The sequence below is a fragment of the Artemia franciscana genome, chromosome 14, assembly GCF_032884065.1.
Source record: "Artemia franciscana chromosome 14, ASM3288406v1, whole genome shotgun sequence".
In the NCBI taxonomy this organism is placed as follows: Eukaryota; Metazoa; Arthropoda; class Branchiopoda; order Anostraca; family Artemiidae; genus Artemia; species Artemia franciscana.
In genome coordinates, this window is record NC_088876.1 from 12,750,701 (window position 1) to 12,775,465 (window position 24,765).

A 24,765-nucleotide genomic window follows, 5' to 3' on the forward strand; every position below is an offset into this window, starting at 1 on the left:
AAATACAAATGTTTGGTTACGTTTTTTTTTGGTTTTTAAAACCCACTAGTTTACCCGTCGCGTATTTCTTCGATCTCAGAAGAAAGGAAATTCATCTCTCCAAAATCCCCCCCAAGAAAATTTCTTGCTGTAGAAAACTTCCCCAAAGAAAATCCCCCGGAAAATCTCCCCCATCCCCGGGGAATATTCCTCCCCCAAATTAGCGTTCCAGCGGAAAGTGCTCCTTCAAAAAATCCCTCCGATATTTTCCCCTGGAAAATATCAAGAGTATTTTCAAATAAAAGTATTTGAAAAATTAGGTTAAATATCAAACTAATGAAACAGTTGAATATAAAATTCAGAGCATCTAATGAAAAATAAGTTTTATTATTTCGGGAATGTGTTAAACAATATAGTTCATAATTAAATAACTTGTTAATTGAATGTCTAGAAAATATGAACAGTGCGCCCAGATGGAACTGTCAAGTGTTTGTGTTCTGGATCTCTAATTTCAGTCAGTACGAAAAATGTTAGGAGGATCTTGGGGGGTGGGGAATTTCGTACCAAAAAAACTTAACCAGAAGTGTGAATATGTAGATTTTTCATATTGAATCATATCATAAACGATAATTTTAGTCGTTTTGAGCTTTAACATAGTTTGTAATCTCCGTTTTGAAAGGGATTAATTCTTTAGTTTAATTTCTATTTTCCATCATATTCAAGTTTATCCACAATATAGGGGGCGGGATATTTTCCTTTTCATTTCCTTGTGTTTTACGCTAAACTTTAGCTTATGCACAATGATCCTTCAAGAACAAAAGTTAACTAAGGAGTGTTTTCTTTATACAAAATAAAATAGGATTATGATGAACTGTCACTATTTAATCTTCTCCATGCCGAAGCTCCAAATCTTATCAGAATGATTTAATACATAAAAATAAGTGCCTGCTATTTAAGATGTTATTTCCATAATAAGTACTGAACTATCATTCCCTTAGCACCCGTGTTGGAAGATCTGTCACATTTAGTTCTCTAAACGGGGGGGTTATGAGTTAGTTCCACTCCCTCATTTTGCACTACACATTGATCTAGACGAATTGAGGATTTGGAAATCTGATAAGTCTATCTACATAAGTCTATCTATCATCCGTCCATCGTCATTCCAAGGGGATCACTAAGGTAGATTGTCATAGAACTAGGGAACAAAAGATTGGATTGATTTTGGGTTCACGCGTGACTGACAGTATCTACTGGACTTGTATGAAAAACCTGGGACTGAATTTGCTTGGACTGACAGGTGAACAATTTTCACCTTTGAGGAAAAAACGTAAGGAACAGCAAAAAACCTAGTATCCTTGATCACCGCTCTCAGGAAAAATGTTGAATTTTATATTGTTTAACCAGGGACTTGAGACTCAAGTTCTGCTCAAGAACTTGAGACTTGAGACTTCTGCTCAAGGTTTCTCAACATGTTGCTTTTGATGGTACAACGTTTTTAGAGGTGCTTTTTTCTAAAACTGAAGCGTAATATCACTACCATTGCTTATCTTAAAAAGAATTATTGTCTCTGAGGAATTCTTTTTTGTCGTAGGAGCAGACTTACCATATAGTTGGGGACTACCTAACAAGTCAAAAATCGCACCATATGATCAAGTAAATGATGGTAATTTGAATTTTACTGTCGTAACAAGAGCTATGAGCTCATATAGCACTTGTGACGAGGCCGGAAGAGCCAAAAGCCAAGAGCTCATATGGTATGAGCTATAGCAAAATTCTAAGAATCAATAGATTGATTTAAAAGGAAAATCAGAGGCTTAATGCCGGTTGGGATTTAAATAAGAGCTCTGAGTCACGAGGTCCTTCTAAATACCAAAATTCATTAAGATCTGATCACTCACTCGAAAGCTTTAAATACCTCATTCTCTCTTATTTTTCCTCTCCCTTCAGCCCCTAGATGGTTGAATCGGGGAAACGACTTTATGAAGTCAATTTGTGCAGCTCCCTGACACGCCTACCAATTTTCATCATCCTAGCACGTCCAGAAGCACCAAACTCGCCAAAGCACTGAACCCCATCCCCTAACTCCCCCAAAGATAACAGATTCAGTACGGTTACCTTATTCACGTATCTACGACATTTGCTTATTCTACCGACCAAGTTTCATCCCGATTTCTTCACTCTAAGCGTTTTCCAAGATTTCCGACTTCCCCCTCTGACTCCCCCCAATGTCAATAGATCTGTTCGGAATTTGATATAAATATAAAAATTCCATTAAGATCCGGTCACCCGTTTATAGTTAAAAATACCTCAATTTTTCAATTTTTTTCAAATAAACACCCCCAGCTCCCCCAAAGAGAATGGATCCGTTCCAATTATGTTAATCACTTATCTATAACTTGTGCTTCTTCTTCCTATCAGGTTTCAGGCCGATCTCTCCACTCTAAGCGTTATCTAAGATTTCCGGTTTCCAATATTTCTGTATCCCCTCCAACCCCCTATGTCCCTGGATCGGATTCAAATTGAAAATGAAGCATCTGCGAACATAAGATCCTTCTATATATCAAGTTTTATTAAGATCCGATCACCCATTCGTAAGAGAAAGATACCTTAATTTTCACGTTTTCAAGAATTCCGGTTTCCCCCTCCGAATCCCCCCAATGTCACCGGATCTGGTCGGGATTTAAAATGAGAGTTCTAAAGCAAACGATCCTTCTAAATATCAAATTTTATCAAGATCTGATCACCCATTCGTAAGTTACAAATACCCCATTTTTCAAATTTTTCCATATTACTCCCCCCCCCAAACTCTACCAAAGAAAGCGGATCCAGTCCGGTTATGTCAGTCACATATCTTGGACTTGTGCTAATTCTTCCTGCCAAGTTTCATCCTGATCTCTCCGCTTTAAGCGTTTTCCAAGATTTCCGGTCCCCCCCAATGACATTGGATCCGATCGGTATTTAAAATAAGAGATCTGAATTATGAGGTCCTTCTAAATATGAAATTTCATTAAGATCCGATAACTCCTTCGTAAGTTAAAAATACCTCATTTTTTATAATGTTTGAGAATTAACACCCCATAACTCCCCCAAATAGAGTGGATCCATTCCAGTTATGTCAATCACGTATCTAGGACTTGTGCTTATTTTTCCCACCAAGTTTCATCCCGATCCCTCCACTCTAAGCGTTTTCCAAGATCTTAGGATCCCCCCAACTCCCCCCAGTGTCAGCGGATCCGGTCGAGATATAAAATAACAGCTCTGAGATACGATATCCTTCCAAACATCAAATTTCATTAAGATCCGATCACCCGTTCGTAAGTTAAAAATATCTTTTTTTTATTTTTCCGATTTAACCGTCCCCCACTCCCCCCCCCCCCAGATGGTCGAATCGGGTAAAATACAATTTCTAATTTAATCTGGTTTGGTTTCTGATACGCCTGCCCAATTTCATCGTCCTATTTTACCTGGAAGTGCCTAAAGTAGCAAAACCGGGACAGACAGACAGACCGACAGACCGACCGACAGAATTTGTGATCGCTGTATGTCACTTGGTAGATACCAAGTGCCATAAAAACTGTGGATAACCAGAACTTGCATTTTGTGCCTCAAAATACGAGCTTCAGATACGTTTTAAGGCCTTCTAGCACCTTTACTGAGATTAAGCGTAATGTCACTGACCGTTTCTTATCTATAAAAGAATTGTTGTTTCTGAGAATTGCTTTTTTGCTGTAGGAGCTGACAACCCATATAGTTGGGAAATACCTAATAAGCTAAGAATTGCACCTTATGATCAAGTAAATGACAGTAATTTGAATTTTAATATCATAAAAACTATGGGTAACCAGAGCTTGCAGTTCGTGCCTCAAGGTACGGGCTTCAGATACGTTTTTAGGCTTTTTAGTACCTTCGCTGAGATTAAGGGTAATGACACTACCTTTTCTTATCTTAAAAGGAATTGTTGTTTCTGGGAATTGCTTTTTTGCTGTAGGAGCTGACATCCCATATAGTTGGAAAATACCTAATAAGCTAAGAATTGCACCTTATGATCAAGTAAATGACAGTAATTTGAACTTTAATATCATAAAAACTATGGGTAACCAGAGCTTGCAGTTCGTGCCTCAAGGTACGAGCTTCAGATACGTTTTAAGGCTTTTTAGTACCTTCGCTGAGATTAAGCGTAATGTCACTGACCGTTTCTTATCTTTAAAAGAATTGTTGTTTCTGGGAATTGCTTTTTTGTTGTAGGAGCTGACATCCCATATAGTTGGAAAATACCTAATAAGCTAAGAATTGCACCTTAAGATCAAGTAAATGACAGTAATTTGAACTTTAATATCATAAAAACTATAGGTAACCAGAGCTTGCAGTTCGTGCCTCAAGGTACGAGCTTCAGATACGTTTTAAGGCTTTTTAGTACCTTCGCTGAGATTAAGCGTAATGTCACTGACCGTTTCTTATCTTTAAAAGAATTGTTGTTTCTGGGAATTGCTTTTTTTGTTGTAGGAGCTGACATCCCATATAGTTGGAAAATACCTAATAAGCTAAGAATTGCACCTTATGATCAAGTAAATGACAGTAATTTGAACTTTAATATCATAAAAACTATGGGTAACCAGAGCTTGCAGTTCGTGCCTCAAGGTACGAGCTTCAGATACGTTTTAAGGCTTTTTAGTACCTTCGCTGAGATTAAGGGTAATGACACTACCTTTTCTTATCTTAAAAGGAATTGTTGTTTCTGGGAATTGCTTTTTTGCTGTAAGAGCTGACATCCCATATCGTTGGGAACTACCAATAAGCCAAGATTTGCACCTTATGATAAAGTAAATGACAGTAATTTGAATTTTAATATCATAAAAACTATGGGTAACCAGAGCTTGCAGTTCGTGCCTCAAGGTACGGGCTTCAGATACGTTTTTAGGCTTTTTAGTACCTTCGCTGAGATTAGGCCTAAGGGTAATGACACTACCTTTTCTTATCTTAAAAAGAATTGTTGTTTCTTTGGAATTCTTTTTCGTTGTAGGAGCTGACTTCCTATATAGTTGGAGACTACCTATTAAGCCAAGAATTGCACCATACGGTCAAGTAAATGACGTTAATTTGAATTTTACTATCATAAAAACTATGGATACATATGATTTGAAATCTATTTAAGCTTTAAATGTTAAATTTTGACAGGCATTGTTGTTGTTTTGGTTTACTTTCTTATTGGAAACTTCCTTCATATGTGTGTTTGCACTAGTTCAATTTCCTTTTTCAGCCCAAAAGTATCAATCCAGTGACTCATCCCCGAGAAGGAGAAACCAAAACATCGGGGACTTCACAGACAAAAGGTCCCACTGGAAACGAAGGTGCCTATGAAACATCTGACTACAGAAATAATACCCTCAAAGAGACAATAGCACCCTCCCGTTCTACAGGTGTCAAGGATTTAGATGAGGGGGTAGCGGAAGCTGCAAAAAGAGTGGTGGAGCCAATCACAGTAAGTACAGAATGTTTTCATTGACACCTTGAGTTTATCACGAGTGAATGACATGATCACAAGTAAAACAGTGACATTAATCATTTAATACCTAAGTCTTTAAATGACACTTGTACAAAATAAAAAACTATTTATTCTAAAACCATAAGTTCTCATCAGAAAATAAAAAAACACAGTAAGAATTACTTAAGCCGCTAATGAACGCCGTCCTTATTTCTCTATCGTTGAATATGAAAATGTTTATACCTTAAATTAAAAAAGAATAAATCTACCCTTCTTGAATCTCTTATCCTTAAGCCTTTTCGATGTTATGAAGCGTCTTCAAGTCTCAAAAGTCTTGTTTCTTCAATTCGCTACATTTTTTTAAGACATTTCTTTTTCTTCATTTTTTTTTAAGGGAAATGTTGAACCCTGTTCTTTTATTAAATAAAAAAGAAGCAAGTTTTTTTTAACTGAATGCCCCACTCTTTACGCTAAAGTTTGAGTCTTTTTCTCAAATCTACTTTTTAAAACAGTAAAAAACTTCTTGCGTAAAGAGGGGCATTGAGGAGGGAACAGCCCTTTTCATATACGGAGTAATTTCTGTTCGTTTTGTTTTAACGTCGCTCCTTACTTTCAGTTAAAAAACATGTTTTTTCATTTAATTTCTGAACGTTTTTGAATTAATGCATGTTCTGATTTTGGCTCTCCGCACATGAATACTTAAAACAAATTTTGCATTTTGTTTCAAAAATACTTACGAATTAATTTACGTAACGAACTTCTATATTCGTATATTTTTGTTACGTATGTTAGGGGGTTTGCCCCCTCGTCAATACTTTGCTCTTTACACTAAAGCTTAAATTTTGTCCCAATTCTTTAAGAATGACCCCTGAATTACAAAGGCCGTAGAATAAATAGTTGAAATTACTAAAAATACTTTAGCGTAAAGAGCAGGTATTTAGGAGGAGATGAACCCCTCATATGCGTATTAATTTCTGTTCGTTTTAAGTTAAATGCTGCTCCTTACTTTCAGTTGAAAAAAAATCATATTTATTTTTTCATTGTTTTTTGTTTTAAATAATGCTAGAAACTGCTGAGCCCCCTTCATGGAAATTCTCTTCTCTCATGAAAAATTCCTTTATAGAAATATCTTTCCACGTAACCCCCTCCCCTCAACCCCCTCCCATAAACCCCCTCCCCAACCAAGAAAAAAATCCCCCTGAAAACGTCTGTGCACTTCCCAATGACCATTACTATATGTAAACACTGCTCAAAGTTAGTAACTTGCGGCCCCTCCCCCGGGGATTGTGGGGGAGTAAGCTGTCCCCAAAGACATAGTTATTAGGTTTTTTGACTATGCTGAACAAAATGGCCATCTCAAAATTATGTCAATAACGGTTACGTCAATAACGTATCTACGACATTTGCTTATTTTGCCCACCATGTTTCATCCCGATTTCTCCACTCAAAGCGTTTTCCAAGATTTCCGGTTTCCTCCTTCAACTCCCCCCAATGTCAACAGATCTGGTCGGTATTTGAAATAAGAGCTCTGAGACTTGAGTTCCTTCTAAATATCAAATTTCATTAAGATCCAATCACCCCTTCTTAAGTTAAAAATTCTTCAATTTTTTTAATTTTTCCAAATCAACACTCCCCAGTTCCTCCAAAGTAAACAGGTCCGTTCCAATTATATCAATCACGTATCTATAACTTGTACTTATTCTTCCCATCAAGTTTCATCCTGATCTCTCTGCTCTAAACGTTGCAGGCGTAACAGGCACCGGACTGGATTAAATTAGAAATAGTTTTTTTTCCCGATTTGACCACCTAGGGAGAGTGGGGGGCCGGTTAATTCGGGAAAAATAGAACAAATTAAGTACTTTTAACTTACGAACGGTTAATCAGATCTTAATGAAATTTGATGTTTGGAAGGATATCGTGTCTCAGAGCTATTATTTTAAATCCCGACCGGATCTGGGGACATTGGGGGGGGGGAACCTAAAATCTTGGAAAACACTTAGAGTGGAGGGATCGGGAATGAAACTTGGTGGGAAAAATAAGCACTAGATACATGATTGACATAACCGGAACTGATCTGCTCTCTTTGGGGTAGTTGGGGGGGGGGGGTTAATTACGAAAAATTAGAAAAAATTAGCTATTTTTAACTTACGAACGGGTGATCGGATTTCAATTAAATTTGATATTTAGAAGGATACCGTGTCTCAAAGCTCTTATTTTAAATCCCGACCGGATCTGGTGACATTGGAGGGGGGAAGTTTGGGGGAACTTAAAATCATGGAAAACGCTTAGATTGGGGGGATCCGGATGAAACTTGGTGGGAAGTAAGTAAGGAAGGAAGTAAGTGGGAAATAAGCAGAAGCCTTAGATACGTAATTGACATAATTGGAACGGATCCGCTGTATTGGGGGGAGGGTTAATTCTGAAAAATTAGAATAAATGACGTATTTTTAACTTATGAAGGAGTGATCGGATCTTCATGAAACTTCATATTTAGAAGGACCTCGTAACTCGGATCTCTTATTTTAAATCTGGACCGGATCCAGTATCATTGGGGGGAGGGGGAGTTTGGGGGGGGGGGGTGGAAATCTTATAAAATACTTAAGGCGGAGAGATCAGGATGAAACTGGATGGGAAGAAATAAAAACCTGTTTAAGAGACGTGACTGACATAACCGGATCGGACCTGCTTCCTTTGGTGGAGTTGGGGCGGGTGATTTTGAAAATTGAGGTATTTGTAACTTACGAACGGGTGACCAGATCTTAATGAAATTTGATATTTAGAAGAATCTTGGGCTTTAAAGCTCTAATTTTAAATTCTGACCACATCCTGTGACGTTGGGGGGATTGGAGGGGGAAACCGGAATTCTTGAAAAACGTGAAAACTAGAGTATTTTTATCTTAAGAATAGGTGATCGGATCTTAATGAAACTTGATATATATATATAGAAGGATCTTATGTCTCAGATGGTCCATTTTCGATTCGAATTGGATCCGGGGACATAGAGGACTGGAGGAGGGAAACGGAAATCTTGGAAAACGTCTAGAGTGGAAAGATCGGGATGAAACTTGATGGGAAGAATAAGCACAAGCTCTAGATACGTGATTGATATAATTGGAATGGATCCGTTCTCTTTGGAAGAGCTGTGGGATGTTAATTTGGAAAAATTAGAAAAATTGAGGCATTTTTAACTTACGAAAGGGCGACCGGATCTTAATGAAATTTGATATTTAGAAGAAATTCATGTCACATAGCTCTTATTTCAAATCCCGACCAGATCTGTTGACATTGGGGGGAGTTGGAGGGGGAAATCTTGGAAAACGCTTGGAGTGGAGGAATCGGGATGAAGCTTGTTAGATAGAATAAGCAAATGTCCTTGATACGTGATTGACGTAACCTTACTGGATTCGCTTTCTCTGGGGGAGTTGGGGGGACGAGTTCAGTGATTAGGCGAGTTTGGTGCTTCTGGACGTGCTAGGACGATGAAAATTGGTAGGCATGTCAGGGAGCTGCACAAATTGACTTGATAAAGTTGTTTTCCCAGATTCGACCATCTGGGGGGCTAAAGGGACAGGAAAAATTAGAAAAAATGAGGTATTTATAACTTACGAGTGGGTGATCGGATCTTAAGGAATTTTGATATTTAGAAGGAGATCGTGACCCAGAGCTCTTATTTTAAATCCTGACCGGCATTAAGCCTCTGATTCACCTACGAACTCTAAAATCAGTGCTTCCGAATATTCTTCCAGTACTATTATTTTTAATAAATTTGTCAATGGCAGAGGGCCCTGTTCGCTGAAAATGGCCAAAGTCATCCCGCTTCCGAAGTCTGGGACTCTAAGTGACCTTTCAAATTGGAGACCTATATCAATACTACCCATCATTTCAAAGCTATATGAAAAAATAGTGCACAAAAGACTATGTGAGCATCTAACAAATTGCGGATTTCTGTCTGAAACTCAATTTGGATTTAGAAAAAGACAATCAACTGTGCATGCCGCTTTAAATTTAATTGATAAGGTAAACGGTGCACTGGAAAAAAATTATTTTTGCATGACAATTTTCATTGATTTTAAGAAAGCTTTTGATACTGTTGATTTTTGAATTTTGTTGGATAGATTGTCGAAGTTAGGTGTTAGGAATAAGTGTTTGAGTTGGTTTGAGTCGTATTTGCGAGGTAGAAGTGTAAAAGTCGTAATAAATAATGAAGTTTCACAAGCTTACCCATTGAATTGCGGAGTGCCACAAGGTTCTGTCCTAGGTCCTCTTTTATTTTTAATTTATGTAGATAGTATGAGATTTTTTGTCCCTGGTTACTTAACGTCTTTTGCTGATGACACTGCTATAACTGTTATTGCCAAATCGTTGCCGGACTTGATAGACCGAGCAAACAGTGCTTTAAAGGGACTACATACGTTTTTTACACTCAGTAAACTTGCTGTTAATGCTTCAAAAACAAGTTACGTGGTTTTTAGAAGGACTGGTGAGCCCCAAGATTTAACTTCAGATATTAAGTAAAATGGTGTTTCTTTAAAACAAGTCCGAGAAACGCGTTACCTCGGGTTTCTTCTTGACTTCAAACTGAGTTGGAAGGCGCACAGTGACCTAGTTTCCTGCAAAGTGTCAAGGGGAGTTGGAATGCTGCGGCGTCTAAGAAATGTGCTTCCTTTGAAAGTTTTAATGTCACTGTACCATACTTTAATAGCGTCGTATATAAATTATGGTTGTTTAATCTGGGCTAGTAACTTTCAGTCTAATTACAGGAGAGTTCAAGTGCAACAGAATAAGGCAATTAGAATTCTAGGAAATTATGATCGTGGAAGCGCTAACACTGTGTCTATATATAAGAAGTTTGATATTTTGGATGTTGGAAAAATCAGAGACATGCAGATTGGTATTTTAGTGTATCAGTGTCTACATAATTTAGGGCCTGATATTTTTAATGATTTTTTTAGCTTGGGTTCTTCCTATCATGATTATGACACGCGAAATTCAAATAATCTTGTTCATGAGTTCCGGAATACTTTTCCGGCTCATGTCATCAGATACATGGGACCGTCCGTCTGGAATCCATTCCCACAGCAAGTTAAGGAATCAGAAAGTCTGCCTCAGCTGAAACGACGCCTCAAGGCCCATCTTCTGAACAATTAGTAATGTAGAGTATTTTAGATTGAGAGAAGGGTATTTCCCTCCATATTGTTAAATCGACCATTAGTTTTTGTTTTGTTTTCTTTTTTTTGTGTTTTTTTTCTTTTTTGTAGTTTATTTATCTTATTTATTTTTCTTTTTGATGTAAGTTAAATATTTTAAAGAAATGGATCGTATTTGATGTCAGCTATGCTTACAGGCCATTGCGGCCTATTTTTTTTAGCTGATGAATGAAAGTTTATTGTATTGTTTTTTGAATAAAATTACCTACCTACCTACCTATTGGTTCTTAGAATTTTGTTAGAGCTCATACCATGTGAGCTCTTGGCTCTTAGCTCTTCTTGCCTCGTCACAAGTGCCATATGAGCTCTTAGCTCTTGTTTTTTCTTACTTTCAACAGGCTTTCACAGTAGTATAACATCATAACAACTGTTAGCAATTTTGCTATAAGAAACAGAGTTGATAAATCAGTTGCGGTCTTTATTAATGCATAATTTTCATGATAATTTTTTATGGCTGACAGGTTTTTATTCAAATCTCTTCTCAATCTTCTTTGTTTTTTCTTTAATCTTTTCCGGTATTCTTTAATACAACGGTATTCTTTTCAATAAGGCTGATGAGACTAACATAAATGAAGCAAATTTTTTCAGGCTCGTAATTTATCTTTTTGAAATTGCTCCCTAAGTTTTACATGTTTTATATTTATTAGCTTGTTGGAATATCTTCGCTTGTGATAGTCTTTGAAATATCATGGAAGCACCCATGCGTTAATTTCCATGAACATCCTTGTGCATTTTCATTTGCTCCTTCTTTGCCATGTTCCTGTTTTTGTGTTTGTTCTTGCGTTCAATCCAAACTTTGTTATTATTTTCGTTAAGCTGCTCCATCCCTCCTGTGTTTTTTTTTATTCTGCTTCTATTTTTTTAATTTTGTTCCTTGTTTCTTCCTGTAAAAATTTTTGTGCGTTTATTACTTCTGAACATTTCAAAATTCATGTGTGTTATATCATATACTATGTTGTTACATAAATGAAGAACTACCAAAAATACAGATTTTCATGAAAGTATCTTCTTATTTCCATCCAGTCACCTTCGATTCTTAAAAAAGAAACTAGAAGCTTCAATTTCTAATCGAATGAGCCCTCTCCTAGCTTTCTAGGACCATCATCTCAATTCAAAGTCGTTGGTGAAAAAAAGTAATACAGGCCACATCGTTCTTTACTATGTACTCCCAACTGGGTCACTTAATGTACACTTAATGTATAATGTTAAATAGTTTTTTTTTATTTAAAATAGTATTATAAAACAAATATATTATACGTCTTTTTTAGAAAGTTGCAAAGGATGTCAAGGATTACACAGTGGATAAAGTAAAGAACGCTGCATCTGGAGCAAAAAATAAATGGAATGAAGTTTCTAAAGCCGAACAAAAGACAAAAGAAGATATAGCAGATGTGATAAGTGATGAATATACGAAGTCTGAGAAGGAAGCAGCAGATAAGGAAGGAGCAGCGGTCCCGAAAGCGAAGAGACATGAGCGGCTTATGGGTGTAGAAATGGGTGATCAAAGGCCCTCAAATATGCCAAGATCAAGAGTTGTACAAGGAATCGGAATTGGAAATGCTGATCCAGTGGCTAACAAAGGATTTGAGCCGCCATCAAAGCCGAAACAGAAAAAGCCGAAAGGGTGAATTAACAAAATTCTAGAAAGAATCTACTTTGTATCTTTTCTTGTGTTTTTAAATATCCTAAATGAAATAAAACAAGTTTATGTTAATGATAATTCAACATTTTCTACGATTTTATGTAAATAATAAAATTTTAAGGTTTCAAACTAATAAAACCAATCGCACCATATTTCATTCTGTTACCACAGAAAAAAACAACATATTTTGAGTTACCTTTTTTTTGAAACAATCTGCTTTTAAAGTAAATTGGTCTAAAGCAGTCATTCAAACCAAAGTGAAATATTAATTAGCGAATTGGCACTAACTAAGCACTGTTGGCTATAGTTGTAATTTTTCACCTGTTTGTATAATGAAAATTCTCTTGCCTCAAGGAAGAAACGATTTTTTTTTATTTAAGAAAATAGGGGCCAACGGATAATCAAAAAATAAATTCTCTTTTGAAATTCCATGCATGAACATTATCTAAATCATTGGAAAAAAGGAAACAAATAGTTACATTGAAGTAAATTTTCTTCGTTCACTTAATTACCAAATTTACTTCTTTTTTTTTGAATGAACTCTCTTTATTAACTACTAAATTAAAAAAAATTATAAATACACACAACCGCCCAGGGGAAGGCTCAAACAGCCTGATGCTGGACGGCTGCAATCCTCTGATTCTCAACCTAATTTAATTAAAAAAAAATAAAGAAGGACAAAAACGCTCTCAGTCAAATAACCCCTTAACACCAGAATATACATAAATAAGGCTAACAATAATAATAATAAAAAAAATAAATATCTCCCCACTCCCAATAAATGTTTTTTTTAATTTTACTTAAAGCGACCCAATATGTTCCGCCTACCTAATGCCAGCTGGGATATCATTCCAAATAGTCGGAGCTAAATACCTAATTCCGAAAGCTGCACGTGTGGTGTTTCGGTACTCAACAATCAAATTATCTGCCTCTCTAGTCTCATACCCATGGAGTGAACGATTTACTCGAAAGAAACTGGTAAGAACTTGAGGACATACATCATTGCAACATCGATGCGCAAAAATAGCAGCTTGATAATCTCGAATCTGACCAATGTTAAGCACTCGTAATTTCTTAAAACATGACATGGTATCATTCACATTTTCTACATAATTACCAAGAAGACATACTGTTTTATTTTGTAGGATCTGCGCTCTTTTAAAACTTGCATAGAAATTACTAGACCAAAGGACACAACCATAAGAAATATAAGGCGCAACAATGGTGTGATATAGTAATAAAAGAACTGATAATGGTAAAAAATGCTTTAATCGACGCAGAATTCCCAAACCTCTAGCAACTATAGCTGCAACAAGATCACTATGGTTCTTCCAAGATAGATTAAAATCATACTGGAACCCCAAATAACGCACTTCATGCACCTGTGACAAAGGCCTACCGTTGAAAAATATCTTTTTATCAACACATGGAGGCTTACCAACTCTCCTATAAATCATAAAATTAGTTTTATTAACGTTCACTGACAAAAGGCTCAAACTTGTAAATACAAAAAATGCCTTTAATACCCTATTTACTTTCAACAACAAATCATCGACTGATTGACTAGACACATTTAAAGCTGCATCATCCGCAAAAGTCGTAATACAACACTCAGGTAAGTAGAAACGCATTGAATCAACATACACAAGGTATAAAATACTCCTATTCTGTATATTCCTATACTTCATCATAATATTCCTATCTGGAAGAATTTCTAGCATCTAACTCATAGCCGTTTGACACCCTGTTTATTTGGGTTGTTTGCTGGGTTTATTTTGATAACTGTACAAAACTTGAAAATTCTGGCTCTGCTAAATAAGACCACAAAACCTATTTGAAAAACCAACTGGGCTTGATCATAATCAACCCAATAGCGTTTATATACGAAATATTTATATGAGTCATCTATTTTTTCCCCAATGATATTGGGACGTCAGAGGTTTAGTCTTTCTAAGGCCTGAAACCAATTGGAGGGAAACCTACCACCCCTTAAATGCCCATATACTCAGTCGGTTCAGTATTGCATCAGATATAATATTTCACGAAGCTTTTTATGGCACTTGGTATTAACCAAGTGACATATAGCAGTCGCCAATTCTGTCGGTCTGTCGGTCTGTCTGTCGGTCTGTCTGTCGGTCTGTCTGTCGGTCTGTCTGTCGGTCCCGGTTTTGCTACTTTAGGCACTTCCAGGTAAGCTAGGACGATGAAATTTGGCAAGCGTATCAGGGACCGGACCAGATTAAATTAGAAATAGTCGTTTTCCCGATTTGACCATCTGGGGGGGAGTGGGGGCCCGGTTAATTCGCAAAAAATAGAAAAAATCAAGTATTTTTAACTTATCAGCGGGTATTTGGATCTTAATGAAATTTGATGTTTGGAATGATATTGTGTCTTAGAGCTCTTATTTTTAATCCCGACCGGATCTGATGACATTGGGGGGAGTTGGAGGGGGAAAACCTAAAGTCCCGGTTTTGCTACTTTAGGCACTTCCAGGTAAGCTAGGACGATGAAATTTGGCAAGCGTATCAGGGACCGGACCAGATTAAATTAGAAATAGTCGTTTTCCCGATTTGACCATCTGGGGGGGGGGGAGAAGGGGCCGGTTAATTCGGAAAAATAGAAAAAATGAAGTATTTTTAACTTATGAGCGGGTGATTGGATCTTAATGAAATTTGATGTTTGGAATGATATTGTGTCTCAGAGCTCTTATTTTAAATCCCGACTGGGTCTGATGACATTGGGGGGAGTTGGAGGGGGGAAACCTAAAATCTTGGAAAACACTTAGAGTAGAGGGATCGGGATGAAACTTGATGGGAAAAATAAGCGCAAGTCCCAGATACATGATTGACATAATCGGAACTTATTTGCTCTCTTTGGGGTAGTTGGGAGGGGGGGAGTAAGTCTTAAAAATTAGAAAAATGAGGTATTTTCAACTTACGAACGGGTGATCGGATCTCAATGAAATTTGATGTTTAGAAGGATATCGTGTCTTAGAGCTCTTATTTTAAATCCCGACCGGATCTGGTGATGGGGGCGGGGAGTTGGGAGGGGGAAACCTAAAACTTGGAAAACACTTAGAGTGGAGGGATCGGGATGAAACATGGTGGGAAAAATAAACACAAGTCCTAGATAGATGATTGACATAAACGGAACGGATCCGCTCTCTTTTTGGGTAGTTGGGGGGGGGTTAATTCTGAAAAATTAGAAAAAATGAGGTATTTTTAACTTACGAATGGGTGATTGGATCTCCATGAAATTTGATTTTTAGAAGGATATCGTGGCTCAAGGCTCTTATTTTAAATCCTGACCGGATCTGGTGACATTGGGGGAAGTTTGGGGTGGGGAGACCTAAAATGATGGGAAACCCTTAGATTGGAAGGATTGGGATGAAACTTGGTTGGAAAAATAAGCAAAAGTCTTGCATACGTAATTTACATAATTGGAACGGATCCGCTCAATTGCGGGGGGGGGGTAATTCTGAAAAATAAGAAAAATAACGTATTTTTAACTTACGAAGGAGTGATCGGATCTTCATGAAACTTCATATTTAGAAGGACCTCGTAACTCTGATATCTTATTTTAAATCTCAACCGGATCAAACGTAATTGGGGGGGGGCAGTTGGGGGGACCGGAAATCTTAGAAAATACTTAAAGCGGTGAGATCAGGATGAAACTGGATGGGAAGAATAGAAACCTGTCTAAGATACGTGACTGACATAACTGGACCGGATCTGCTCTCTTTGGTGGAATTGGGAGGGGGGAGGTAATTTTGAAAATTGAGGTATTTGTAACTTACGAAAGGGTGACCAGATCTTAATGAAATTTGATATTTAGAAGGATCTTGTGCTATAAAGTTTAACTTTAGGTTCTGACCTTCTCACAAGTGCCAAATGAGCTCTTGGCTCTTGGCTCTTCCGACCTCGTCCAAATGAGCTCTTGGCTCTTCCGACCTCGTACCATATGAGCTCTCGGCTCTTCCGACCTCGTCACAAGTGCCATATGAGCTCTTAGCTCTTGTTTAATTAGACCAGTCGAAAGCTGCCTCAAAATTGCACATTGGGACAGTCTATTAAGTGCCATCCCAGGAAAAAAGGTATAATATTATAAAATAGCCCCTTTACATCAGAGGTCCATAGGTATTTTTTTAAATTGATGCAGTGGCGATGACTGAGTAAAGAACGACACATTCCAAATCTATGACTTTTTTTTACCCCTTTACATTGAAATTTTGGTTTTTAGAAAATTACGATGCCAGTCATTCAGACGGAAAATGAAATCGTGCATTTTCAGGATTGAAAGTAATTGGAGGGCTGTCCACATCATCCTGGGCTGGTTTTTGTTTCCATGAGTCTCTGTAAATTTCTTAATATCAAATCAGTAAGTCGCTAAAGTGTTATCATTCAAAATGATCGAAATGTTAAAAAAAACATCGGGAAGGGGGGCGTAAATCACACAGGCCTAAAGAAAATAGCCCTAGATCCTCCAATTGCACATTCTTCACCGATCAATTTTAGTAAAAATGTGTGCGCGGTGCACCTTATTAAAGCCATTGCAAATTGAAAAAAAAAATTCAGTTCTACATGGTTGGAGGTATAAATTAGACCCAGGTCCAGGCTTCTCCGATCGATTATTCCCTCCCACAGTCAAATTTTTTAGCAGAAAAGTTGACACGTTGGAGAATATTTAGGTCGGATTCATGCAAGACATCTTAATATTTTTGAAAAAATGAACCACTTGCAATCTGTGGATCGATTTCATGTCATCAAACTAACTTATGGTTTTCCTCAAGGGGAGCTGGGTTTTGACTTGTTACTTAAATAAGCCGAGTTTAAACTTAGCACAGAAACGAGCCAAGGCCTCACTTGGTACGAAAACGACCTAACTCTAAGCTACAGAGTTTTAGCGGTGCGGTCCAAACGAGCCAAGTCCTGACTTGCTAAATTGAGTGAAGTCATGACTCAGTGCAGATACAACCCAAGATCCTGTTGTGAACTGACTAGAGTGACTAGGAGGGAAAATAAGGTAAGAACCGTGACTAGGAGGAAAACAAGGTAAGACCCTAACAGAGCACGAGGCCAAGTCGCTGAAGTTTGATGACACTTTGTGAGAACCAACTAGTTCAAAAGAATCGAAGTTCTGACTCGTTGCAAAATGAGCGAAGTCCTAACTCTGTGCAAAATTAATCACAGTTCACCTTGCGGACAGATTCTACACAAAGGCAAGGCAAATTCCAGACTTAGTGCAAAAACAAATTAAGTCAGGCTGGGGAATTTCGATAACCCGGTGCAAAAATGACACAAGTCAAATGATTTGTTGTGAAATTGTGAATTCCTGGCTTAGTGCAAAAACTTGCCAAGACCTCACTCGGTGCGAGAACAAGCTAAGTCATAGTAGTAGTATAGCTATAATTACTCCGGAACTTACGCATGAGGCTTTAAATATCATAGCCTAAACCTGATTGCATATACCATAAGTCTCATCAGCATATTGCAGATAACACAAAATCTGCATACTGAAGATGGAGCATAATTGACATATAGCCATAGGAGCCTAGCAACCAGATCCAATTTAAGACTGGATTTTATATGTGTTTTACATTAGTAAGAGAGTAGAATTCAGAGAGAGTACAGTTTGAATATATCTTTTTCATCAAGTTTTTGTTTGACAAGACATACTAGCAAAAATGTGTGGTTCATTTATACTATTTGAAATTGATAGTTTAGCTGATAGCGGCAGCAATGATACCAAGATAAAAGTACCAACCATAGCAGGAGAAATTACAAGAGGATGTCGACTAAGCCTTGAATGGGATGATTTATTTTTGAGATATGTGATATCATTGAGTAAATTCAAATTGGTGGAACAGTTATGTTTTGCAGCAAAAGTCAATATAATGAATATACATAGACTTCAAGCTGCTTTAAATTTAATAGCAAAATATATTGAGGACAATAACTTGAATCAGTATGTGGAAAAAGAGTAATATTTATGTTATTGTAATTAAGAAATAAAGATGTTTCTAAATCGAAATGTTGGTTTTTCTTTTCCCATGTAGATATTTTTATTTGTTTATCGCTCCTCTCTCTAGGGATACTCGAAGTAGAAAGAATCTTTGGATTTTTTAGTTAATCATTTATGAAACATAAAATCATACGAAACATTGTTATTTTTGGCAAATGTTTGATTCAAGATAATGATTTTCAAGAATTATTGATTCAAAGGAAAATATTTTCTCAACAAATGCTGGGTGATATAATGAAAACTGAGACTCCATCTTTGGACTATTGTTTGAAACTTTTACCTCGTGGGTCAGATGAATTTACGCAATTGATTGATATACTAATCGAAACAAAACAAAATGACAGTTTGGAATTGCTTTTAAACGCTATCTAGATTCAGCCAACAAATAAGTCCAAAAATCCTGGCGTCGCACTCCTCTCCAGAAGATATTCATTTTGTCGAGATATTCAAGTCAGTCTCTTTTTGGCGGTAAGAAAGTGAAATAATGTTTTACACATGTCCATTATGTTTGTATGCATTGGGCAGCTGGTCATCCTGTGAAAATTGTACTCTTGTTCACGAGTATGATGACAAGCATAGATTATGCAATCCGTTTAAATTGCATAGAGGATATGCAGTCCAAATTGAAGACTGTAATTCCTGTCTTGAAGAGATTTATGACTCATACTAGATGATTCCCATCCTCCAATTGTCACTAGGACAAATGTGATCAATGGGAGAATACCTAACCCGGTATGATTGGAAAAAACCCTAATTTCGACTTTAGTTTTTTTAAGATTAGTATCGTCGTGGTTTTAAATTGTTTTGAGAGGAAGACCTGGCCTACACTTCAATTGCTGAAATAATAAGAGAGTTTAACTTTTACGACATCACAGTGAAGATACTGGGAACTATGATTTTAAATCTACTGATTTTCGATTGGGTGTTACAAAAAGTGATTTTTAATATGAGAATATCGTGTTTGAAATTACTTCAAATAAGTAAACTGAATACACTTAAATCTTGTAATATGAATCGAAATAGTATTATAGTAGACTTTATACGAAATAGTAGACTTTACAAGGAGATATAATAAAAATGAAGCTACATTATATTGTAGAAAATTTGACCCTGACTGTGCATGCCAAGATTAACACAACCTGAATCTTGACAAGCTGCCTCCACTTATCGTTGTTAATGCTCACCTATACATTGAAGAAGAAATCTAAGGAATGACGGCTCTTTGGTACGTACAAGTTTTTTTAATAAACAAAATCTCAAACATTTTTAATGCATTTTGCTTTTAGGGCACTGAAATCTATATTATACAGGTAGGAAATGGTATTTTCAACTAGAATGTCGTTTAATCGAGGATTATCTTCATAAATGCTGAGAAATTCACTGTAAGTGAATTACACTGTATCAACCACTGAAAGTGAATTTCTCAGTGAACCGACTCCTCCAATGGTTCGGCAAAGTTACTCTCTAAACGTACTGTGCCCATTCGGGCAATACTCATATCTTGAGTACCAGACAAATCCAATACATTGATACCGTGAGTTTTTGCAAACATTTTGTCGGTTATACCATTTTCAAATGGTGGTGAATCTCAATCTAAGGGTTGTGTTGTCAGTTCATATAGGTTCCTGTAGGATTTACCAAAGGATAAGTTGTGGAGTGAAATTCTATTTACTTTATATGAAAGAGATAAAAGTCTAAATATTTCAAATATATGAGGGGAATTCGTCTATGCTCCAATTGCACTAGTGCTTTTTACAAAACCCAAAGCAAGTTTCGAAGGAATTTTACCATTGATAAGTGATGAATCGGCGTAGGTACATGCACCCGTGGTAATATGTCATTAATTCATAATTGTATGTGGAACGATCAGTTTGATATTATTTCCACTAGCACTTAATTTTCCAAATGCTAAGGCAACGAAACTCATAACCTCATGTTTTCATGCATGAAGTACCGCTGAAGTGAGAGAGATGGTTTCAACAGGTGCAATGGCAAGTAATTTTTGCAAAATAAAATATAATGGGGCAAATTGAAAATTTTATATCAATCTTGACGTTGGGAGGCATCCATCAAGGTATATTAAATATTTCAGGATTTGTTTTCCCCACCAAGTGCAAATCTTTAGTTGTCGCATCTGTAGGTGTATTGGTATTGTCAGTGTCCGTTCTATATTCATATCCAATGGCTACAACTCTCAATTTCTCATAGGACTCTGGTGTCATCAACATGAAATGTATTTAATTTGCATAATGTGGTAGAATGTTGCTTGTGCTCACCGAAGTTCCATTGATGTAGACACTTATTTGTCTAAACAAATTTTGTTATATACAATTTTCATAGGATAACCCCTTGGCCACACTTGTTTTTCATCGTTAGATTTTTTGACAATCACATGCGAATCTATAAATGTGAGAGTTAAATCTATTGAATAGTCTTCACTGGAATATATTTTAAAATTTACGTTTACAGAGAGCATGTATTGAAGGTAAAATTGTTCAAAGTAGCCTTGTTTTACTCTCACATTAATATTTTCTACATCGAAAAGATATAGAAATGAGGTGACTGAAGAACGAAACTCTTTAGGTGGTAGATAAGCCACTTCTAGGAAAAGAAATCCTTTTTTTCTAACAATTTTTACTCTTGGTTTCTTTTTCTTCTTTGTCAAGAGTGATATTTTCCGCTTCTGACCTGAGTAGAGACTGAGGACTGATGAGGTGTTTCTCGTCCTTTCTCCGTTTTGTCGTGATTTCAATCGCTACCCGAGGGACCGCGTGCTAGACTTGAGATTCTGTGAAACAATGTCTTTAAACTCCTTCCCAGAGCCCCAATCATGTAGTGTAGGTGACGCAAAATCCACGGCCACGGGAATAATATTTTTTTTTAGCCAGGGGTAATGCAGAGTGAAACAACTTAGCAAATCAATTGCCAAGGCCGTATCCGAAATTGACGAACGACCCCTGAAATACTCCATTCCATAACCGAATTACCGTGGTCCAAGGGTAGCAACATAGCAGTCAATATTAGGACAAACAAAAGAACTTTTTTATTGACCATCTCGTCATTGAATGGGTTGAAAATGACATACAATCACAGCCAAACCCTTTGAAATTGCTAAAGGGTCACCCAATTCGGTTCTTCATGTTAACTGACAGAGTTTCAAATACGAAGCGTTTGCAGCCATGTTTTGAAGATGTTTATATTGTACTGGTGAATGTGTTCCTGAGTGGTTTTTCGTTCAAGAACACGCACGAGGGGAAAATTGATATTACTAACTCTTGATGTCTCAAGAAAGGATGCATAAAGAAATATACAATTGTCCGATAAGAAGCCAGGTGGATAGTCTTCGAAAATAACACGTTCCATCCCATTGGTAGTTCCATAGGCAAAAGGTTGTGGAAAAGGTTCCGGTATGTGGAAAAAGACAAATCACAGATGGATGTTTATTTGTTTGTTTTTTCGTTTAGGGTTGTTTTTTTTTTAGGGTTGATCGTATCAAACTAGTATACCTAGGATGTCGGGAGAGGGCTTATTAAAACAGAAATTAAAACTTATAGTGACGTTTAAAAATAAAACAAAAATATTAAAAAAAACCCATACCCCATACCCATATTCCCCTTTCCATACCTATTTTTCCCCAGAGTCATCCGATAAAAATCTGGAGAGCGCCATTTTGTTCAGAATATTTGAAAGACTCAGTAGCTATAATAATAATAATTTATTTGCGACCCACTTGAAACAGCGGAGTATAAAACAAACACACAGAAAAAAAAACAGCTTCTGATAACTCATACTGTAGAAAATATTTTAGAAGACCATGAAAAGGGTTAATAGTAAAATGTATCGAGTTGGATAATTTCTGGTGTAGCACTTTAAGTTTATTTAATAAATCTGGAGCTCCGAAATTTGTTACCATATCACTGTTCTTGTACCAGTTAGGAAGATACAACAAAAATCCAAGGAAACGAAAATAAGATGACTTGAGAGCCTTTAAATCTTTTCTTTTTAAAACAGGATACAATCCAGAAAGATATAAAACCGAGTGATCACAAAAGCAAGAATAAATCTGTGAAAGGGCTTAGGGGTTGTATTTCCCCCTGTTCGCAACAATTTTATAATAACCCACTTGAAGTTTAACCTTAGCATCAGAAACAATTTTATTACGAAAAGAGACTAAATTGTTAGTAAGGGCAATGCCCAACCACCTTAAAGAAGTCACGCACGGAACGCTAAATTCAGAACAGTTCAGTCTAGAAGATTGGTTAGGAGAAGGACCAAAATGAAGGAATTCACAATTATCAGGGTTAAGGATTAGACCTACATTCGAGAAAGCAGTAGAGATAGAACGAACAGAAGCCGAAAGCCCAGATTTAGTTCTACTAATGAGAAGAATATCGTCTGCTTAAGCAAGATATGAGACATTTGAACTACCTAAAAGGTAAGTTGTTGGAAGACTATTTAAAATATCAGCAATACAAATTTGGAAAATTGATGGAGATAAAACTCCACCTTGTCTCACACATTGTCTAACGGAGATCTTTAAGATAGAAGGATCAGAAGGAGAAGATTTAATGTGAAGAAAAGAATGACCATACCAAAATTTTTAATAAAGAAACAATAGAAACATTCACTCCACATTTAAGCAAAGAAAACAGGGCTTGGGAGTGAACTACAGAATCAAAAGCCTTAGATAGATCTAAAGAACAAAAATAAAGATCATAGCCCTTCCCGAAAGCACCAGAAAGCAGAGTAGAAAGAACTTTATGGGCATGCTGACATCCCAGTCCACGCTGAAAACCAAACTGGTTAACTCCAAAATTTATATTATCTGTTATAGAAGGGAGAAGTAAATACTCAAGGACTTTGCTTAAGGTACAAGAAACAGTGATAGGACGATAAGATGAACATGAAAATGGATCTTTTCCCTTTTTAAAATAGAAGTAACTGTGCTACACAAGAAACTGTCCGGCACGACAGAACAACACAAACACATTTGAAAAAGTAGTTGTAAATGCGATATTAAAGGGGGGCAATCAGGCTTTAAATGTTCACTGATATTCCATCGGTGTCAACTGACTTAGACTTAAGCCTTTTAATAGCCAGGTAAATTGAATCAGCGGATATCGGTAATATATCCTGCTGAGATAGAGCAGACGGTAGCATACGTTTCAAAACAGCTGAAAAACGTGAATGAACTGCATAATTAATCCGGGAAAAAATAGTAGTATAGTGCGATTCCCAAGCCTTTGGAGATCAAATGACCCCCCATAATCCCTGGGGCAAAGGACTGGAAATTATGAAATTTGCCCAATATATAAGTATAGTATTTGTTATTGGGAAGCAAGTATACATACATTTTTCGGGAGGGGGTCTCTGGGTGATTTACTTTAGGGAGAGTTTTCTATTGGAAGGGAAGTTTCGGGGGATGAACTTCCCAGGCGAAATTTTACGCTGGAGGAGTTTTCAGAAATTCTATTGTTTGGGAGAAATTTTTGAGGGGTTTGAACTGTCTGGACGATTTTCCGTGGAAGGGATTTTTAGTGGTATAAATTTTCCATGGGGGAATTTTTCGCGGTGGCAATTTTCGGGCAGAATTGTCAGCGAGATATTCTCTGGGGGGAATAATCAGCGAGGATAGAATTCTCCGGGAAATTTTCCGGGCGGGGGTATATTCCATGGATGAAATTTCTAAGGAGGTATTTTTCGTGGGGAGAGGGAACTTTCAATGGAGGTAGAGCTGAATTTCCCAGCATTAGTTAAAAGACGATCAAAAACCAAATAAAACAAATTTTTCTGCAACTGAAAGTAAGAATATATGAGGAGAGTTGCCCCCTCTTTAATATCTTCTTGTCTGCACTAAACTTTTGCTTTCTGCCGCAATTTTTTAAGAACGACTCTTGAAACACGAGGAACGTTTTGTTAGAATAAGAAGTTTTTTAGAGGTACTAAAACCTTTAGTGTTAAGAGCAAGGGATTGAGAAAGGGAAAACCCTTATATACAGATTAATTTCTGTTGATTTAAAGTTTTAATACTACGCCGAACTTTCAGTTGAAGACTTTCAGTTTCAGTTTTTGCTTTTCATTTTCTATTAACGAAAAAATTCTTTTATAACATCTTCGTTCCATTATTCATCTAGAAGGAATAATAGGTTTTTCTTTCGTGATTTTGGAAATCCTATCAACCTTCCAAGTTGAAGAAATATCAACTAGAAAATCATGTCCCCTTTAAGGAAAACCTTGCAATAATTGTTTCGAACCTTTAAGAATTTCGTCAAAATCCTGCGGTTCTAAGTTGTTTTTTATTAATCTGAAGCAAAGAATTTATTGGTTGAAGTTGAATTCCAAATCTTAAAAAACATTCTCAGTCAGCTAGAACTAAGAAAACAAATTCTTTTTTTAGCAAAGAGACATAGCTGCCATCTATATGCTATAAAAAT

General features: G+C 36.7%; 1 protein-coding gene across 1 annotated transcript in view; it reads left to right on the forward strand.

Moving 5' to 3' along the window:
- LOC136035328 (uncharacterized) overlaps nt 1-12,388 on the forward strand; it is a 32,572-nt gene extending 20,184 nt beyond the window's left edge. Inside the window, exons 4-5 of the mRNA XM_065717058.1 lie at nt 5,237-5,458; nt 11,937-12,388. Of these exons, the coding sequence (XP_065573130.1) occupies nt 5,237-5,458; nt 11,937-12,296 (582 nt within the window). The 3' untranslated portion in view covers nt 12,297-12,388. The remainder of the gene's footprint in view (nt 1-5,236; nt 5,459-11,936) is intronic.
- Nucleotides 12,389-24,765: the final 12,377 nt, after the last annotated feature.